General features: G+C 33.6%; 1 protein-coding gene across 2 annotated transcripts in view; it reads right to left on the bottom strand.

Annotated features, from left to right (window-relative positions):
* Positions 1 to 983: 983 nt before the first annotated feature.
* LOC139780364 (acetylcholine receptor subunit alpha-like 1) overlaps positions 984 to 20,417 on the bottom strand; it is a 30,138-nt gene continuing 10,704 nt past the window's right edge. For both annotated transcript variants that reach the window (XM_071718985.1, XM_071718986.1), the window contains 6 exons: positions 19,282 to 19,391; positions 18,599 to 18,815; positions 17,048 to 17,216; positions 9,709 to 9,858; positions 6,890 to 7,059; positions 984 to 1,310 (listed from right to left, as the gene is read on the bottom strand). In XM_071718985.1, the coding sequence (XP_071575086.1) occupies positions 1,077 to 1,310; positions 6,890 to 7,059; positions 9,709 to 9,858; positions 17,048 to 17,216; positions 18,599 to 18,815; positions 19,282 to 19,391 (1,050 nt within the window). In that variant the 3' untranslated portion in view covers positions 984 to 1,076. The remainder of the gene's footprint in view (positions 1,311 to 6,889; positions 7,060 to 9,708; positions 9,859 to 17,047; positions 17,217 to 18,598; positions 18,816 to 19,281; positions 19,392 to 20,417) is intronic.

Below are 20,417 nucleotides of genomic sequence, written 5' to 3'. Positions count from 1 at the left end.
TTAATGTAATAGATATTAATATTTTTTATTATGGTGGATATTAATCAGAACAGCTCGCATAAAATTCTTGGTGGTACATGTTGTCCCACAACTACCATGATTTCAGGGTAAATTTTAAGAGAAAATTCTCTCCGTGTAGAGTTCCGAAAACGGCCCACCTCCGATTTCGATAAAACTTTGTGAAAAGCTTCGTTTTGGATTAAAATAAAAGTCCTTAAAAGGAATTTTGGCGACTCCTATGATAAAGCCACTTTTTAAGATAAAATGATAAAAAGTATAGAAAGATTTTCATAATTCTACAGCATGTGATAAATTGAATATATACTGTTTTTATTGAATAATTTTGTCTTTATCCTTCCTCGCAGGCAGGGGTGGGTGGGGGGTGGGGGTGGACCTCGGTTTGCGTGGAAAGTTGAAAATCCGAACCGTATATACAATGATAGATCTCGGGTGAATCTATTGTATTCACGCATATACTTTTCCATCCACACAGCAATTGGGTTGGATTAGGTTAGTTCTTTTGGAGGTGAAGCCCCGGGGCGGAACCTACTGCCTCCACGCATACACTTTTCGCGCGAAACGAGATGCTACATGGGTTTACAACTTTCCACGCGTGAAAATGATACACAATCTATAATGTATAATATATTTATATTATATATATATATATATATATATATATATATATATTTAATAGATATTTACACATAATAGATGTAGGTATTGAAAGAAGTAATAAATTTGCACGTCTAATAAAAATTACTTTTTAAAATTTACTGGACTAAATTTTATTTGTATCAAAAGATATCCTTTTAAGTTTGTTTGTTTATTTCATCAAATTTTATACGGCAATCGAAGAATCGGATCTTTCTGGGACTATATCCCAATGCCGAGATTTCTGTATTACTCTTTAATAATATATTTATATATTTGCATTTGTGTATATTATGAGAGATATTTATTTACGAGAATAAATCAATATATTGAATAACAATTTATAATTTATTTATATATGTCATGTATATATTAGATTATCGATATATCCAAACGACTTAAGAGAATTTTCATATAACAAATTATCCTAGGCATACTATTGCCATTGTTGCTAAAATTAAACAGAACAACACGAAAGCTATACGATCAATGGCTGTGCCTGCAAGAATCCATTGCAATTGCGTGGTGTTCTTCGTTGGCGAAATTATATTTTGCCGGTCTCCCTCGTCCGAAATGTTAGACGTTGAATTAGTAGTGGATTCCTCCGTAAGTTTACCACGCAATTCTTGACCTGGCATAGGCCGTCGCGATTCAATCTGGAAAAATTATCGACGATAATTTCAAAATTCAATAACATAAGAGAATTAAATTTTATATTGCATATAATTATTTATATTTATATTTAATTTGCATAATTTCTTATTACTATTAATATTACAGAAAAATAGATGTAAACAATATGAGATTGTGCGTGAAATATTCTTTAGTTTAAGTTTTATAACATCCCGGGAAAAAAGGATTAGATTTGACTAGATCAAATTATATGTCAGCAGATCAAATTTTATCTGGTCAGATATGCTTAGATATGACTTCTTATGTCTGCGCAGATCTGCTCATGTACATATGTTCATATATAACTATATATAGCCATATATGGGGTGTAATCTGGTCTTTTCACGGCTCAGATCGGACCATATCTGCTCAAATCGGATCATATCTGCTCAGATCGAACCATATCTGTGATTGAGATTCATCGAAACAGTCCAGATCTGACTGTATCTGTTTAGATATAACCATATCTATACTCGAAGCGATCTAAAATACATTACATCTGACTATATCTGTCCAGATATAAGTCGAAATGAGGTTGTGTTTGATCGAAAACTGTTCAGGTCTGACGATATCTGGCCATGTTTAACTATAACAAATTAAATTATGTTCGATGATCGATATTCGTCTAATGTGATATTTAAATATATAAATATGAATTTATTTATACATAGCAAATTAAAGATATTCAATTAAATATCTTTGATATAATTATATAAAAATAAATTATGATAAAGATATAATTTGCAGAAAATAAGTTTTTTTTATAAACCAAAAATGTTAGTTATTTGTTATAAAAGCATTTTCATCAATTCGCCTTATATCTAAAATACAAAAGACAATCACAGAAATATGTTATTTCGTACATTGTAAGATAATGGATAAACAAAAGTGATAAAATTCTCAATTTGATTATTATTTAATAGCTAAATTACATTAAAAATTTTGTTGCAGTTATTTGGAGACTTGCATAAATAATTACCAACTCGAATAAGAATTATTAGACACTTTACATTTTTTACTTTAATTAATCAGAATTATTTACTAGTTATACAGGGTGTAACAAAAAGGTCGGGAATCTATTGTTGTAAAAACAAACAGAAAAAATTATTTTAAAAAATTTTGTAGACGCAAATTCAATTTTGCAAAATTGCAAATGTAAAGATTAATAAAAATTAATATTATTATTCGATTTCTTTTATTATTCTACGTATAAAAGTATGATGGTAAAGTTATCGAAAAGTGAATATTTTATGAGGTATCACATATTTTATATTAAAAAGGTCATGACAAAATTTAAAATATTTCAGGAAATTCTTAACGAAAGAAAGCTTTATCTTAGTATTTTGAAAACGTCTTGACAAGGGTTACAAGCATATGACATAAAAAATAGCGGTTTCCGTTAAAAAACTTAATGTGACCTTCATATGACTTTCCCAAGATTGTTCAAGGTCAAATCAATATCACCATATAATGGATAACTTGGTACCCTACAACTTTTGTATAAAATATTTCTTCCGAAAACGTCATCTTTCCGAGATAATTCAGTATCCCGAGCTTTTTGTTATACCCTGTGCAAATGTCGGATTATCTGATAGATGGCATTCGATAAGATCCGTTTCTCGTATTTAAAATATGACAAACGATAGTATAAGAACGGTATATAAATCAAGTGTACGGTACAACTTTTATCATCAGTTGTATTGCACGTTAATAATAAAGTGGCACACAATTTCGAATTGAATTGATATATTTATGGTTTTATAACATTTTATATTCCTTCATAATTTTTAATTATATCTGAGCAGATCTGGATACATTCAGTAAATAATTATATCTTGGCAGATCAAATGTATATCTGTTCAGATCTGGCTAGATAGAGACAATTTGCAGATCAAATTATATCTGGCAGATCTAATTCTTTTTTTCCGGGATATATTTATTTAAAATCGTTTTTTGTTTGTCAAACTAGTTACGCGTAGTAAAAATTAATGATTTCTAAATAATTAAATCGAAGTTAATGTTTTTATGTTTGGAGGGGTAAAAACCACAGTGTAAGTCAATTTTTTTTAAATATTTTTTCGTGTGCATAAATGAGATTTATATATTGTACAGATTGCATCTAAAATATTTTCTCGTGTGCATAGATGCAATCTGTACAATATCGCGACCGTCGTGGTCGTCCTCTTCGGCCGCCATTCAACGCTCAGCTTAGAACTGGCACGGACTAGGGGAATCCGACTGTCTAATTAAAACATAGCATTGCGATGGCCCTCGCGGGTGTTGACGCAATGTGATTCCTGGCCAGTGCTCTGAATGTCAACGTGAAGAAATTCAAGCAAGCGCGGGTAAACGATGGGAGTAACTTATGACTCTCTTAACTATGACTCTCTGCGCCTTGCCTCCCTCTTGTTTCTTGGTGGCCCATCGTCTTCGGTGTATCAATGGAGTGCTGGACCAGATGGGTGCCATATCACAACCCCCAAGGGAATTGATGGGATCGTATTAGACTGCGGTGATGACGACACAGACTGATATGGCCCCGCAAACGAAGACAGCGCCTGTTGTGGAAGGATTATGGGCGCCAATCACGGAACCCGATTTAAAAATCGCGCGAATTGCCAGATCCTTAGCCGCGGGGCCGGACGGAGTCTCGGTACTTCTCTTCAGAGCAATTCCAGCTCAGGTGCTTCTGAGAATATATAATATCCTGATGTGGTGCAGAAAACTGCCTCAGGATCTTCTGCGCTCCAGGACAGTCGTCCTACCTAAGAAGAAGGACGCAAACAAGCCGAGAGACTTCCGACCCATCACCATCCCGTCTGTACTGGTTAGAGGTCTGCACAAGATCTTGGCCAAAAGAATGACGACTCTTCTGGACATAGAAGAGTCAGTTCAGGTCTACGGATGGATACGCAGACAACACCTTTCTGTTGGATACCCTGCTAAGGGGAGATTGTTGATTGCTATATCTGGCCTCTCTGGATGTCAGAAAGGCGTTCGATTCGGTCACTCATGCGGCGATCGTGGCCACCTTAACAACTCTCGGTGTTCCCGCCCCGATGGTAGAGTACCTGTCTGGGGTCTATGCGGCCAGTAACAAGACTGGAAGGGGATGGCTGGACCTCTCCGTATATACACCCAACAGGAGGCGTTCGGCAGGGTGACCCATTGTCACCGATCATTTTCAATGCGGTCACACATATGATGCTTAAAAAACTGCCGAAAGAAATAGGTGCGCGTCTAGAGGATCTCCCAAAAAATGCGGCAGCATTTGCGGACGACCTGCTGCTCTTCGCAGCCCCTGTGGAAAGGCTGCAAAGGCTCATTGACATTGTGACAGAATACCTGGCCGAATGTGGAATGAGCATCAATCCAGACAAGAGCATGACAATCGCTAAGCGAGCATGAAATCACACAGCGAGAAATGCCCTTAGGAGATGGTTGGCACTACTAGAGTTCCTATAATAAGAGTTAGAACACCGTTATAGCTTTGTCTCACTCCCACTAATTTCTTGGCTGAAACATATGGCGACCATGATAGCTTTGTCTCACTCCCACTTATAACTTGTCTCAGTCCCATTAACTTGGCTGAAACATATGGCGGAACAAATAAAAAATCATTACCACATTAGCTTAACTCTTATTATAGGAACTCTAGGCACTACCACACGATGTGCCTAATGCGTACTTTTACGCATTAAAGATGGAGGTCTCGATATCCCATCAATGAGATGGACGGCACCAGTACAGAGACGCGGAAGATTGTTAGCCGTCAAAAGAACTCTTGGCCAGCAAGGACTTATAAGATTCGCAGAAGATGAATTGGGCAAGTGTAGGAGACGTCTCACAGATCATAGGACCTTCTACAATAACCCATAGATGATTGCGAAACGCTGGGCCGACAAGCTATATGTCTCAGTGGACGGAGGAGCACTCAAGGCTTCCGCAAAAACACCCCACCAACACCAATGGGTAGCAGACGGTAGTAAGATGTTAACTGGAAAAGACTACATCAACTGCCACAGAATCAGGATTGGTGCCATGCCAACAAGATCGCGGACAACGCGGGGAAGAACGCAGGACCGTAGATGTCGTGCAGGATGCCTGACGCAGGAGACACTGAACCATGTGTTATACAGCACTGCCATAGGACTCACGGGAACAAGGTTAAGAGACACGACGCTGTAGTGACCTACATCGCCCGGAATATCCCTAGAGGAGGATATCAGGTACTTCTGGAACCTCATTACAAGACTACCGAGGGCTTTAGGAAACCAGATATAGTGGCAGTGCTGGGACGCAGTCGTGATAGATGCGCAGGTAGTAAGCGAGCAAACAGATCTGGAAGACGTACAAAGAAGGAAGGCGTGATACTACAACCATCCGGCAGTTATAGAGGCTATACGAAGAGAGCACGACGCGCAAGAAGTGGTGACCACATCGGCCACCCTATCATGGAGAGGGATCTGGAGTGAAAACTCGGCTAAAGAGCTGCGCAGGTTGGGATTCCTTAAGTCCCAGTACCTTAAGATAATACCCACACGGGTTCTGAGGAAGTATGGCCGCATTCCGAGTATTTAACGCTGTAACATCGGTGGAACATCGCCGCGGAATAGGCTAAGTCCCCTACCCCCCCCCCCCTCTAGGTGCTGCCTGCTTAACAGGCATAATATGTCCTCCCCTTAGTTGTAGGTACTAATGTATATATAGTAATATGTAATAACGTTGTATAATTGTAATAAAGCGGTAGGCAAATTTTTTTTAGCTAAATGCCTCGTCATCTAATTAGTGACGCGCATGAATGGATTAACAAGATTCCCACTGTCCCTATCTACTATCCAGCGAAACCACTGCCAAGGGAACGGGTTTGGAAAAATTAACGGGGAAAAAAGACCCTGTTAAGCTTGACTCTAGTCTGGCACTCTGTACAATATTATATAAATTGCATCTATGCACACGAGAAAATATTTTAAAAAGTTTGACTTACACCACTGTGGTTTTTATCCCTGCATTTAATCTCGCAAATTTCTAATTTGCCTCTTTGAAGTAATATAATAAAATATACATTAAGACTGCTCCTGCTGTGTGTGTGTGTTCGCGCGCGCGCGCGCGCGCGTGTGCGTGTGCGTGTGCGTGTGCGTGTGCGTGTGCGTGTGCGTGTGCGTGTGCGTGTGCGTGTGCGTGTGCGTGTGCGTGTGCGTGTGCGTGTGCGTGTGCGTGTGCGTGTGTGAGACGATTGACTCGATTGCCAAGTCCACGTTGATAGTACACACAATGTCATTCTTGGCAAAATTGTAAAATGTAAAGCGTTAAACAGCTAAATTATTTTTACAACGTACAGCATTATTTTTTGTTTTAGTGCGGTGTTTTTATATTTAAAATAATTGTCATAGTATTAAATAGTGTTAATATGTTGTAAAATATGGTTCAGAAATACACTCAAAAATAAGTATATAATTATGATAAAATGTTTGAAATAAATAGTTTAAAATTAAGCAGTTGCATGTAAGTTATATAAATTTTTTAATAAATATAATTTTGAGAGAATTTTAACGTTAATTACCAAACTTATGAGATCGGAAAGTCCTAACAGTTTTCCAGGCCAACTTAACAAGCATAACCTAATATTTCGTGGAAGTGGTTTGCAATAAACCCTCTTTGACATGTTGATTACCACTATTGATAATATCAAAGATATTGTTTCTAGACAGAGGCAGCCACTGTAAAAGTAAACTGTAAAATAACAGACATTAGTTAATGACAATTTTTCTCGCGATTTTCATAGGACATAATGTAAAATTTGCTTTAAAAAAACAGAACATAAATATTTTATCTGATTGCTTGTAATGCATGTAATGCATGTAATGCAAGTAAGTATATCGCATAATGTTTAATTCTATACATTTATTAATTATTATATAGATTTTATGATTTCTAGTTCTTTAAAAAGTAAAAAATAAATATTTAGAATTAGGTATAATTACAATATATGTATGTATAGGTGTCCTAGATTTTTCAATAAAACATTTTGAGACCTGCATTACCGCTCATTAATTTCAATACACCCCTAGATTCTTTGATTTCTTTGTAAAGAATGAACATGATACGTGTGTTTTGCACATAAATGCAAAGGTTACCTAACTTGACCTTGGGCGCGTATTTTCTTTATTTTCAGGGATCAGACACTATCCGGCTCCCGTTTTTTAAAACTATATACAGTTTTCAAGGATTTTTATATAAATAATATATAAAAATACGATGCATGCAAGTGTTGAAAGTGTTTATAACAGCAGGTGCATTTATTTCTGTGCAAAACACACGTATCATGTTCATCCTTAAAGGTAGGTTTTCATGGGCAGTGAAATGCAGCAGCAGTGAGCAGCAGTTTAGTAATTTCCTAGAAATGTTTGGCTCACTTCCGGCGCAAATTTTTGCTGCTCGAAATTCGGGCTTCAGTATTGGCTGTATAGGACCAATTTCATGAGCAGCAAAAAATTTGCGCCGGAAGTCAAACATTTCTAGAAAATTACTAAACTGCTGCTTACTGCTGCTGCATTTCACTGCCCATGAAAACCTACCTTTACAGAGAAATCAACGAATCTGGGGGTCATTGAAATTAATGAGCGGTAGTGTATGTTTATACAACATTTTCTTTTTATTTCTGCTCACAGAACATACTACTAAAGTTTGTACGGAAAAATCTGGAACACCCTGTATACAGGTTTTAAATGATTACCCCCAAAATATTTACTCTTTTCAATTTTAGAAATAAATGTTTTAGATAAAAGTTATATGGTTTCGAGAGAGAGAGAGACAAATAATGGTAAATTTAATTTTCGAAAAAAATCTATTTTTTAAGGTCACATGAAAGTCACCTTCAATTTTTAAAATGGAATACCCCAATTTTGATAACAGAATTTTGCAGCTGATGTTGAGACGTTTTCAAAGATCTATAATAGTTAACATTTTTGTTGAGAACTTGCGGAGATATCATGTATTTTCCGATACCGCCGACATTGGAATTACACAAGGTGGTTACCTCCACGCGGAGATTGTACGGTCGAATTTATATTTTTCTTGTGTCGATTATGCGTGCATGTGCACGCTTGCGCGAATGTGTGTGTGGATGGATATTTGTATGTGTGCGCGAGTATTTAAGGTAACAGGACATACGCGTAGGTAAGACCCCACGATTCATTACTTTCGTGGTATTTTAAGATTCTAAACTATTATGTACCTTGCTACGCAAATAGATAAATTTAAAAAACCCAGATAACATAATGTTCCAAATCCTGACATTGTGCTGTCTGGGAATGCAACCTCCGCTATAGACGTAACCACCTTGTGTAATTCCAGTGCCGACGATGTCGAAAAATACGCGATGTCATATCTCCGCAAGTTCTCAACAAAAATATTAACCATAATCGATCTTTGAAAACATCTCAACATTAGCTACAAAATTCTGTTATAAAAAAATGGGATATTCTCCTCTTCTAAAAAGGGCATGTCATCGATACTCGAATCTATCGAAGTATTGTTGTCGCTTTTCCGCGATGCCGATTGGTTCTCTTGTTACGCTTACTTCATGGAGCGACTGTCATGGCATATTTTGACAGTTGTGTGGTTAATGTAACAGTGAAATATTAAAAATAAATAGCGCGCGCGTACCGCGCATTTGTGATGTCTGGTACATTAAAAAAATTGAAGGTGACTTTTACCTAACCTTGAGAAATAGATTTATTTGAAAATTGATTTCACCATTATTTGTCCCTTTAAACCATACAACTTTTGCCTGATATATTTTTTCTAAAATTAAAAAGAATAGAAATTTTGAATAGTAATCGTCTAAAATAGGATACCCTGTATATATTTATATAAAATGTGTATGTAAATTAAATATTTTATATAACATGTATAAAAATATAATAATATAGTTTTTATAATATATGTTATAAAATTATCTGTATTAAAAAGTTTAAACATTGTTAATTCAAATTTTAAATTTGAAACACTTGAATTATTTAATTATCGAAAAATTTTGATACTGAAATTTAAAAACTACATTTTTCTGTTATTGTAAATATAGAGAATAGCTCATTTTTTATTTATTATTTTTAAGATTAACTACATAAATTATATCTTTCCTCAAAACCTTTTTCAAGTTTATGAACTTCACGCTAATCTATATCTCAATTTTAATCTATTTGAACAAAATTATGTTAAATAAAAAAAATCATACATAATGCAGAATATAAACAGATAGACTATTTTTATCTTTCTAGATTGAACAGTTTTATAGTGTAAAATAACATTTATTTTCTTTAACGTGTAACTGAAAATAATTGAAGGCTTCAAAGGAATTAGAGTTTTGCATTAGTCTACCTATGAGTGGAGTGGTCGCGGTTAATGGTATTTTAAGGCCGAAGTAGCCTAAAAATACAGCGATGATTAATATAGTACAGGCTGCAACGCTGATCTTCATTTCACTCTGAGGTGGTAACCAAAACGTGACCAGAACCAGGAAAACTATGGCTGAAAGTTCATATATCGTAAATATCGTTGACTGGATAAAATTCAGATCCAACTTGTGATAAGTTTAGATTTTTGATCTAATCTCACCACAGTCGCTTAACTTAGGAACGGTCGTGTTAGGTATTGCCATGACCCAGGCAGTGTTGGGCAAAATTTATTCTGAATAACGAATAAAATAAATGTATTCCTTACATTAATAACAAATAAAATAAATTTATTTGTTATTCATAAATAACGAATAACTCAATTATTCATTATTCAAATAAGACGAATCACAAATAATTTATTTGTAATTCACAATTTTTATTCAAGAATGTAACGAATAAAAAAATAATTGATTACCAAAAATAATGCACCAATGGAAATTTAAAGTTTACTTTACTCGTGAACGTAAAGTTATAATTTACTAATTAGTATTTTTAATGTTAAATAAATTATAAAAATTAAATAAATGAAGAAATCAAATAAATTTACAATCAATAAAATAAAAATAAAAATTTATTTTAATAAAAACCTGTGTTATTAGTTTTAATTAATAAAATAAGAAACAAAATAAAAACCAATTCTATTTATAAATAGAAAAAAAGAAATATAATGAAAAAAGAACATAATTAACTTTAGTTTCTCAAAAGTGTAGATTTCAGAATGTTAGTTGGTTTATAAAAAAGTCACTCAAGTTTATAATTTTATTTGCTACGACGATTAATACAACCAAATCTCATCGACTATCAGACAGTATGTTTGAAAAACGTGTGCTTCTGAAAGCTTTTTTAAATAAAAATGTATCAAATCTCTATATATATAAAATAGAATGTCTGTATGTCTGTTCTTTATACACTCTTAAACCCTTTGACCGATCTGGACCAACTTTGGCACAGTTACTCTCTCTACCCCTGCGCAAAATATAGGCACAAAATCAGTTTTTTATTACCGATTTTTATGGATACCGGTTTACAAAGTTTTTCTATGATAATTTAATTTTTTATTAATAGACCGATTTTCTGGAAACTGTTGCCAAAATTTTTACTGCAAACTTACTCATTTATTAATGGACTCTACACCCCTGGAAAAACTGTGATGTGAAAAACAGAATGTCTGTATGTCTGTTTTTTATACACTCTTAAACCCTTTGACCGATCTGGACCAACTTTGTGGCACAGTTACTATATATACCCTATATATACTATATATATTCTATATATACCCCTAGTAAAACTGTGATGTGATAGAGATCAGCAAAATTAGCAAGATGTAAAATCATACAGCTTGAATGGATCGAATGGATCAAATTTCGAGCTATCGCGATTCACGAATCGCGCATCGTCTGGCGCCAGCTTCAGAGGATTACAACGAATTATTGTTTACAAACGGTTGCCAAGGAGATTCGAAGTTGAACTTTCAAGTCAAACGAATGTAACGCGAGCTATGCTGTATTCTAATTGCAAATTATATTCTAAATCAGTTCTAAACCGTGAGCATGTGTGTGTTAATAATTTCTGCAAATACGGAAGTGAGGGGGCGCGGACGCGAGGAAATGCAGGCGAGCGAGCTACGGACGCAATATTGTGAGAAAGTTTACAATTTTCCAGGTAACGATTTCCTTTCCAACTTCAAATTTATCATATTTATGTCTCTTAAGCTGGAGTTAGACTATGCGCAATTCGTGGTGATTTGCGCCCTTTAATTTCGTCAAAAATTGATTTGGACGATGATCGGTAAAAGGGTTTACAAAAAAAAGCTAGTAAGAAATAAATTTTGATAAGAATTACTTTTGAATAATTTTTTATAAACCAACTAACATTCTGAAATCTACACTTTTGGGAACTAAAGTTGATTATGTACCTTTTTCATTACATTTTTCTTTTTCTATTAATAAATAAAATTGGTTGTTATATTTTGGTTTTTATTTTATTAATTAAAACTAATGACACATAGGTTTTGGTAATTATTTAAAATAGGGCCTTTCCCGAATTTTGATATTTTTTTGCGGCTCTCTAAAAATTTTTGTTGTGACTTCGACAGTGATAATCAATTGGGGGAGCCCGAAAAATATGTACTCTACCTATTTTTTTACCTATTTTTTTACGACGTGGTTTTCCGGATCTTCTGACATTATAAATATATAGTAGCTTTTAAAAGGACCGATTTTGGTCCTGAAAAAGACCAGTAGTGATTTGTGAATCATGTCTATTTCGTTACGTCACTTCGGTGTCAAACAGTTTGTGTCAATATTGAGGGAAGTAATTTGCTAATATGTGTGTATAGACAGTACATATGTAGGCGGGGGTGGATGGGGGTGGACCTCGGTTTGCGTGAATGTTTCTCTGGACAGCATTGTACTTTCCACACAAACCGAGGTCCACTCCACCCCACCCCATCCCTGCTTATAAGGCGAAACGAGGTCTATGATTGTACGGTTCAGGTTTTCAACTTTCCACGCGAACCGAGGTCCACCCCCACCCATTCCTGCTTGCAGGGGAGAGGCGGTAGCCCCTCCCCCGCCTACATGTGTACTTTCAAGTAAAAGAAAATTGAACGTTTGCGTGGAAAGTTGAACGATACTTAAAACAAAAAAATAGATAAAGAAATAGGTAGGGTACATATTTTTCTGGCTCCCCCAATTGATTATCACTGTCAGAGTCACAACAAAAGTTTTTACCAAGAGAGCCGCAAAAAAATGTCAAAATTCGAAAAAGGTCCTATTCTAAATAATTACCTAGGTTTTTATTGAAATAAATTTTTAACCGACTTCAAAAAAGAGGTTCTCAATTCGGCGAGTATATATGTATGTCCACGATTTTCTCTAAAACTACTAGACGGATTTGAATGCGATTTTCACTGTCCTGTAGAGCAATCCTTTAGGAAGGTTTTAGTACCTAAAATATCGCGTTAGGACATCAGGGTATGGAGCAGCAAGGAAATATGCAATAATAATTACAAGCAAATAATGAATTATTATTTTTTATTTATATTAATTGAATAACGCACTAAAAACGTATAAAATAAAATAAAAATTTTTTAAATAAAACCGACTTTAAAAAAAGCTCTAAAAAGAATTTAAAAAAATTTTTAAATAAAAAACAGTCGTTTTTGTTCGACCCAACTGGCCAAATTGATATACTTAAACTCACGACGTTTCGACCGTAATTTCGGTCCTTTTCAAGTGAGAAGAGTAATTACGCAATCAATCCGCATACAATAAATCGACATTACGTCGCTGATATCGTGCCCTAACTACATCATGCATACGCAAAACTAAAAAATGAAAGTCGACATTTACAAAAATGAGCTCACGATAGTCAAAAAGATAAATTGATCAGGAGTCAAAAGTTAAAAAGAATAAAAATATATTAAAATACAGTAAAAAGGCTTACATATCTTGTGCGTCGAGACAAAATATAAAAGCAGTGTAGCGTGAAAAGAGAAACGTCGCAAGCCATATCAGAGAACACATCCGGACAGTATAACTGTCAAAGTCACACTGAATATAACAGACATGCCATGATCAGCGAATGACAAGATGTGCTCAAAGATAAAAACGAGCAGAACCAAAACAAAAAGTGCAGACTAAGTGGCACCGATAACGCGGTTGTAAGTCGCAGGCAGATTTTTAGTGTCCTTTTGAAGATTGATTGTGCAATCGTACTTTTTAATAAAAAACATTTCTGCGATTTCTCCTTTCTTAAATTGTCTCTCTTTAGATAAAATCTCAGGTTGATGCCAATTAAAATCATGATTGTACGTGAGACGGTGCTTACTGACCACTGAATGATTGTCGACATTCTTTCTAATATCGCAGAAATGTTCCTTGATGCATGTCTCTAAGTGCCTTTTTGTTTGTCCAATGTATGTAACTTTACAATTTGCGCAATCAATCTTATAAACCAACTCAGTCTGCTTAAGATTCTGTAGCCTATCTTTTCCTTTTCTATTGCACAATCAATCTTCAAAAGGACACTAAAAATCTGCCTGCGACTTACAACCGCGTTATCGGTGCCACTTAGTCTGCACTTTTTGTTTTGGTTCTGCTCGTTTTTATCTTTGAGCACATCTTGTCATTCGCTGATCATGGCATGTCTGTTATATTCAGTGTGACTTTGACAGTTATACTGTCCGGATGTGTTCTCTGATATGGCTTGCGACGTTTCTCTTTTCACGCTACACTGCTTTTATATTTTGTCTCGACGCACAAGATATGTAAGCCTTTTTACTGTATTTTAATATATTTTTATTCTTTTTAACTTTTGACTCCTGATCAATTTATCTTTTTGACTATCGTGAGCTCATTTTTGTAAATGTCGACTTTCATTTTTTAGTTTTGCGTATGCATGATGTAGTTAGGGCACGATATCAGCGACGTAATGTCGATTTATTGTATGCGGATTGATTGCGTAATTACTCTTCTCACTTGAAAAGGACCGAAATTACGGTCGAAACGTCGTGAGTTTAAGTATATCAATTTGGCCAGTAGTTGGGTCGAACAAAAACGACTGTTGTTTTGAATTTTATTTACTGGCGAAGGAAGTTACTTGTTTTGTTCAAAATAAAAAAGCTCTAAAAAGTATGAAATAATACTTTTAAGAATTTCTTTCAATTTTTTGAAATCAGTGCCAAATTAATAATATTTTTAAGAATTCCTTTCAATTTTTTGGAGTCGGCGCCAAATTAATTTAGTAATTATTAATTTCAGTATTATTTCATACTTTTTAGAGTTTTTTTATTTTTCATTTTTTTCATTTTTTTAGAACTTTTTATTTTTATTTTATTAATTGTAAATTTATTTAATACTAGCTTAATACCCGTGCTTTGCTACAGTAACAAACATTTTACCTCTTTTCATCCCCTTAAACGGCAGATTTCTAAAAATCCCTTCTTACGGATGCTTACGTGGAAGAAATATACTCCCCAAATTTTATGTTTCTACGTTTAAGGGGTAATACCTAGCCGGAATTTTTTTTTTGACCATTTTTTTTTTATTGGCTTAGATGGCGTAAAAACATGTCAAGAATAATGTCTGACATGATTTATTGTTGAAAAAATTTTTCAAGTGCTCGTAAAAGTCGAATTTTCGAAGCAACTCCGAGCGCGTCAAAATGACAAATTGAATGTCGAAGCGAGTTTTGCCCCTTTTACTCATTACCGGCGGTGCGACGGTACACAAAATAGTTTCTAAATGAGGTACAGACGAATAAATCGTTCAATTCTGTTGTTTGGACGATCGCTCCGAAAACGGTTTCAAGCGGAAAGGGGGTATTGGACATTGCTACAAATATTTCGGTTGTAACTTTCAACGGCGGATTATCTAGTGTCATGAAGATCATGGATGTACTCGGCATTACTGTTGGTCGTCAATGTTTCGATTTTTGCTTGGAAGCCGACTCGCGCCGCATTAAACTCGCCGAGCGCTCAATGTCCGACGCCGCCAAAACCGGACGTCGTGATGCAAAATCAGCCAAAAAAGATTTGGAAAGGACTGAAATCAACTTGGAAGGCCAGTTATATGGTGCTGGGATAGCAGAGTAAAGGTAAAAAAATCAGCAAGTCTATATCTTACAAATTTCATGTAGTAAACACATTGTCAAACTTTAAACGCTTTTTTCTCGAAACTACTTTTTCAGACACGGCTAGCAGTAGAACTCGAGTAATTTTTATCTGATTGACTTGAAATTTTAACTGTAGCTTCTTAGATAGATTATCTATAGAAGTACACACGATTTTTAAGATCGATAAACAATTACGATTTTTATAAACAAATAAAGGCCGATTTTTTAGTCGAAAATCGATTTTTTTTTCCAAATGGCTGCCAAATTTGCAAAAATCAATATTTCTTAATATCCATGTGTACTTCTATAGCTATACTCATGTAGATTATAAAAAAATTTTTTTCATTGTTCCAGATACATTCGTTGGACACTTCTACTGCTAGCCGCGGGACGCCTCGAAAAAATCGACCCTCCTTCCGCGCACTGTTGCGCCGCCATTTTGTAATGAAAATTAAAATAAAAAATGTTTTTTTGCACCTCAAGACAAGTGTAATAACCCCTCAAAATTTCATATTGATCGATTTATTAGCAAAGTCACAAAAAATACACAAAAAACCCTTTAATTTTTTGCTTCCGGCTAGGTATTACCCCTTAAGGGTTTGGGCTGGGTGTTGATGAGTCAGTCAGGACATTTGTTTTTACATATATAGATTAAAAATACTAATTAATAAATTATAACTTTACGTTCACAAAATATTATTATTTGTTAACAAAAATTTTTATATATTTTATTCCATTTTTGAATAAAAAATGACGAATAAATATGTTTTATTGTGAATAACGAATAATTTTAATAATAAATAATTCAATTAACAAATAAAAAATAACGAATACAAATAACGAATAAACATGTTTTATTGTAATTAACGAATAATTTTAATAATAAATAATTCAATCAACGAATAAAAAATAACGAATACAAAAATTATTCGTTATTCGTAATCGAATAAAAATTTATTCAATTACAATTCAATGTACAACACTGGGCCAGGCTATTATCTCTGAAATTATATTATTGTGTAAAACAATATTATAAGATAAATGGTAATTTTTTGTGACAAAAATATTTGTTGTAATAAAAATTTGTAGAAGATAATGATTGAACAATAAGCAAAAAGAATCTGTATACTTTTAATGTATTATCTCTAACATTTTATAGTTCTTTATTTTAGAAGAAACTATTTAAAATATAAGTTTGATATTCTTAGGAAAAGAAAAAAGAGAAATAAGGCATGCAACAATTAGATTTTCATAATTATTCTGCATTAAAATTTCTACTTTTAAAGTCAATAGTTTGTGAGATATTTCATACCTTGTTTTGATTTTAATATAAAGTATGAAACATCTTAAATTAATAATAGAATATTATTTATATTTTATGTCAAAATTGATTTATAAAAAATATATAATTTTATTTTAAAAAATATATTAATATCTCATGAAAAAACGCATTTTATAAAACTTTGTTTGCAAATATCATATTTCCATCTAAAAATTGTAGAACCTTTATTTTTGTAACACTATTTTCTAAAATAAAAAACAATTGAAATTATTAGACAATTAAAACAATTCATTTTGTTTTCATAGAACACGCGCGACCGCTACTAAGAGTTAACGCTATCTAAACAATAATTAATGGTACACACCGGCAGCAGGCATCAGCAATATACTGCAATAAAGTGCCGAGTTCCTCTTTAAAGTCATCTTAAAATTTAGATTGATGTATGGCTCCGCACAACACGAATACACGACTGATTCACGCGATTTGCTCAAGTCCATTAATTTCCACCCTGCATTTTTCACGTACATGCGTTCCTATTGTAAATCGCTATCTTAATATCATTACATTATATGATATCATCAAATAAATAATAACATTAAATAAATTGTAAAGTTTTATTTTATATTATATATATTAACTAATCTATAAACAAAAAGTTTTTATGGTTTTTTTTTGCAGAAAGAACTGTTTAATTTTACAATCTGGGGGGGGTGGAGAGGGGGAGAGAGAGAGAGAGAGAGAGAGAGAGAGAGAGAGAGAGAGAGAGAGAGAGAGAGAGAGAGAGAGAGACTTTTGAAATGACATGTAAAATTGAGTCAGTAATTATAAAATTTTTTTATACTTTATTTTTTGAGAAGTTGTGTTTAACAATTGGAAAATTAACATCTTAATAGCCACTGTTAAACTAGGTAGGATTTCAAAAGATAAATAAGAATTATTTAAATTTAGAAAGTGAAAAATATTAAAAAGTTGAAACTTGAATTTTTTAAATTGATTCTTTGAAAGATGAAACTACACATAACAAATTTAATTATTTTTACTTTTTCACTGGAGTTGTCAATTTCTTAATTGTACTACCATTACTTAATCATTCTACTTACAAAAATTATGCGTTATTGTTTTTTCAATTTTAATTTGATCTTTAATCGGATTTTGGGACTAAAAGTCAAATTTTCTTTTGTTTACATGCAATTTGCATCTTATTCCGGATCTTAAATCTTTTTTCTTAATATCTCTTGTATAACCTGTACATCATCGTCTATTATTAACTATCCTTTCTCTCAATAGGGAATGTATAAATAAAAAAATAAATAAGGATTCAAAATCTCAAATTTAAGAATAAATTTTACAATATATATTTTTTCTGAGTAATGCGGGAACGAAGAGCTGAGTAGTAATTTTTGGCGAGATCAGGAGGAAATACTTTGTAGAATATGCCAAAGGAAGTTGAGACAATAGAGCATCTATCAAAGAGATGTAGGGAAGAGATAAGAAGTAACATGAGTATGGTGCAATTACTGACGGGGAAGGGAGAAGGAATTAGCTGGATGAAAAAGATTATTAAAATAAGAACAGAAAATAGAACTAGAGACCAAAGAGCGTTTTAGAGTAAAAACTATATTATAGGGTAGAAAAGGACAGGCGTAATAATAGGCGTTAAAGTATGTATAATCTTTATGTAATTCTGTGCATTCGCGGCGGCGTTTTTGTTTTTTTGTTAAATGCGGACTGTGATAGCGATATGGCATTATTGTAAAATTGTATTGTAATACCCCCTTTCAATGCCGAAAGGCAAGAAATAAACAGTTTATCTATCTATCTATTTTTTCTGAGAAAATCGCGACGTAATTTTTGCATCCTGTGTAAAATTGAATTAAAAGACAGACGTGATTAAATGTAATAACATTTTTTATACCATGTTTTCGGTCTCGCTCAATCGCATATCGATTTGCTCGCCATGGTACGTCCAGGAGCCGAACGTCATATTGCAAACTTGAGTATCAAAAGGCCAAAGACGAAGATCCAGCTCGCAAAGGCCAATAAATTGCGCGGGTGGCACCCATAATACTTGACCATCATGGAAGATGATGCAGGCCGTGTCACCATAATGCTCGACTGTACCCGCGGTTCCACTGAATAAAAAAAAGTATATCGAATAATTTGACATAATTTTAGATTAAGGTTTGAGAAAGAATTACATGGTCAAGCTATTCGAACATTTTAACGTAGAAATGTACGAGTTTTCAAAGTTTGAATAGTTTGAAAGAAACTGATAATCTATCTATTTGATCATCAGTTTGATCAAATAGATTGTCCAATATTAAAAAAAATTTGAGCAAAATTAGTACTTATTGCAAGCAAAAAATAAACAACAATATATTGTTTAAATTTGCGCAATATATTGTCTAATTTTATGTAATTTGGAATAGAGAAAAAGTCAGATCTGACAGACCAAACCGTTTAAACTGATGGGATATATTTGCAGGTTCGAATAGTTTGAGTAATTTAAGATTTGAAATTCATCACACGAAAATTCTGAACACTATTTTAGATGTTCACATACATTTTTTCAAAGAATCGAGATGAATGATTATATACCTGTGATACAGCAGAATGTCTGGCTGCCATACCTCGTGACTTCCTACATGAATATGTTGGATATTGCCATATTTTGCAGGATCCCATTTGAGCTTCTCATCTGTCCACATCTAAATACGAAATAGAAAATGATAATGAATAAAAAATTAAGAAACTTGCATCTCTGATCTTAATTATTAAGTATACATTGAGCGTATTTTTGCAATATTAATTATAAAAAAGTTACAATATAAGGTTATGATACAATACGCAACTTGTTATAATATCAAAGAAATATACAGAATTTCTCTGAACTAGGGAAGACCGGGGCTCGTTGGCACCGTTTTCACAATTTCGGCATTTGAGTTTTTAAACAACTAATTTTCATGATTAAACAGTACTAATATGATAGAGAGAACCTTTCTCTACATTTTCATTCCAAGAACGCTCTAGTATACTGTATAGTTTTTTTGTAATAAGTGAAATACGAACATGCTGCATTGTAGCCAACTTGCCCCGATAGTAGGATAAGTTGGCCATGCAACAAAAGTCCATGTTAAATTAATGAAAACGTAATAGAAACACAAAACGGGTAACAGATATGTACTTCTTGATAAAGATTGTATCTTTTAAAGTTATTTTGTAATAATCGAATAGCAAAATGCTGTTGCAGAAGAACAATTGTAAACTATTTTAGATATAGCTTTCTTCAATATAAAAATATTAATATAAATACATATCTAGCTTCTATCAGCATTATAGATAGCAAATCACATGCTCACACAGGTCTCACGCGCGTGGCAACAACAAGTCAAGCTAAGTGCCTTGATATGAGCCAACATACCCCATCCCTACATACGTTTGATTTCAGTCATTTTCTTACAATAAATTACTCTTGTTCCTCAAAATGACATGTCGTATAGTAACAGAAACCTATCTTTTAACTAATAATACGTCACTTTGATTTACTTCTCAAGCTGAAGAGCATTAATACGATATTTTGAAACGCTCGAAAATTCACTTGCCACCTCTTGAATTCGAGTTTTCTCTTTTTCTATTGTAATACTTGTTTGATTTAAATAAAACTTTGGGAAAAGTACCTATATCATAAAAGAGATATTTTCTGATAACTTTTCCATTATTTCTTTCGCTATAAA

The sequence above is a fragment of the Temnothorax nylanderi genome, unplaced genomic scaffold (genome assembly GCF_030848795.1).
Source record: "Temnothorax nylanderi isolate EJ_2023f unplaced genomic scaffold, tnyl_v1.0 TNYL_tig0273_pilon, whole genome shotgun sequence".
Classification (NCBI taxonomy): domain Eukaryota; kingdom Metazoa; phylum Arthropoda; class Insecta; order Hymenoptera; family Formicidae; genus Temnothorax; species Temnothorax nylanderi.
This window is presented reverse-complemented; position numbering and strand designations above follow the sequence as displayed.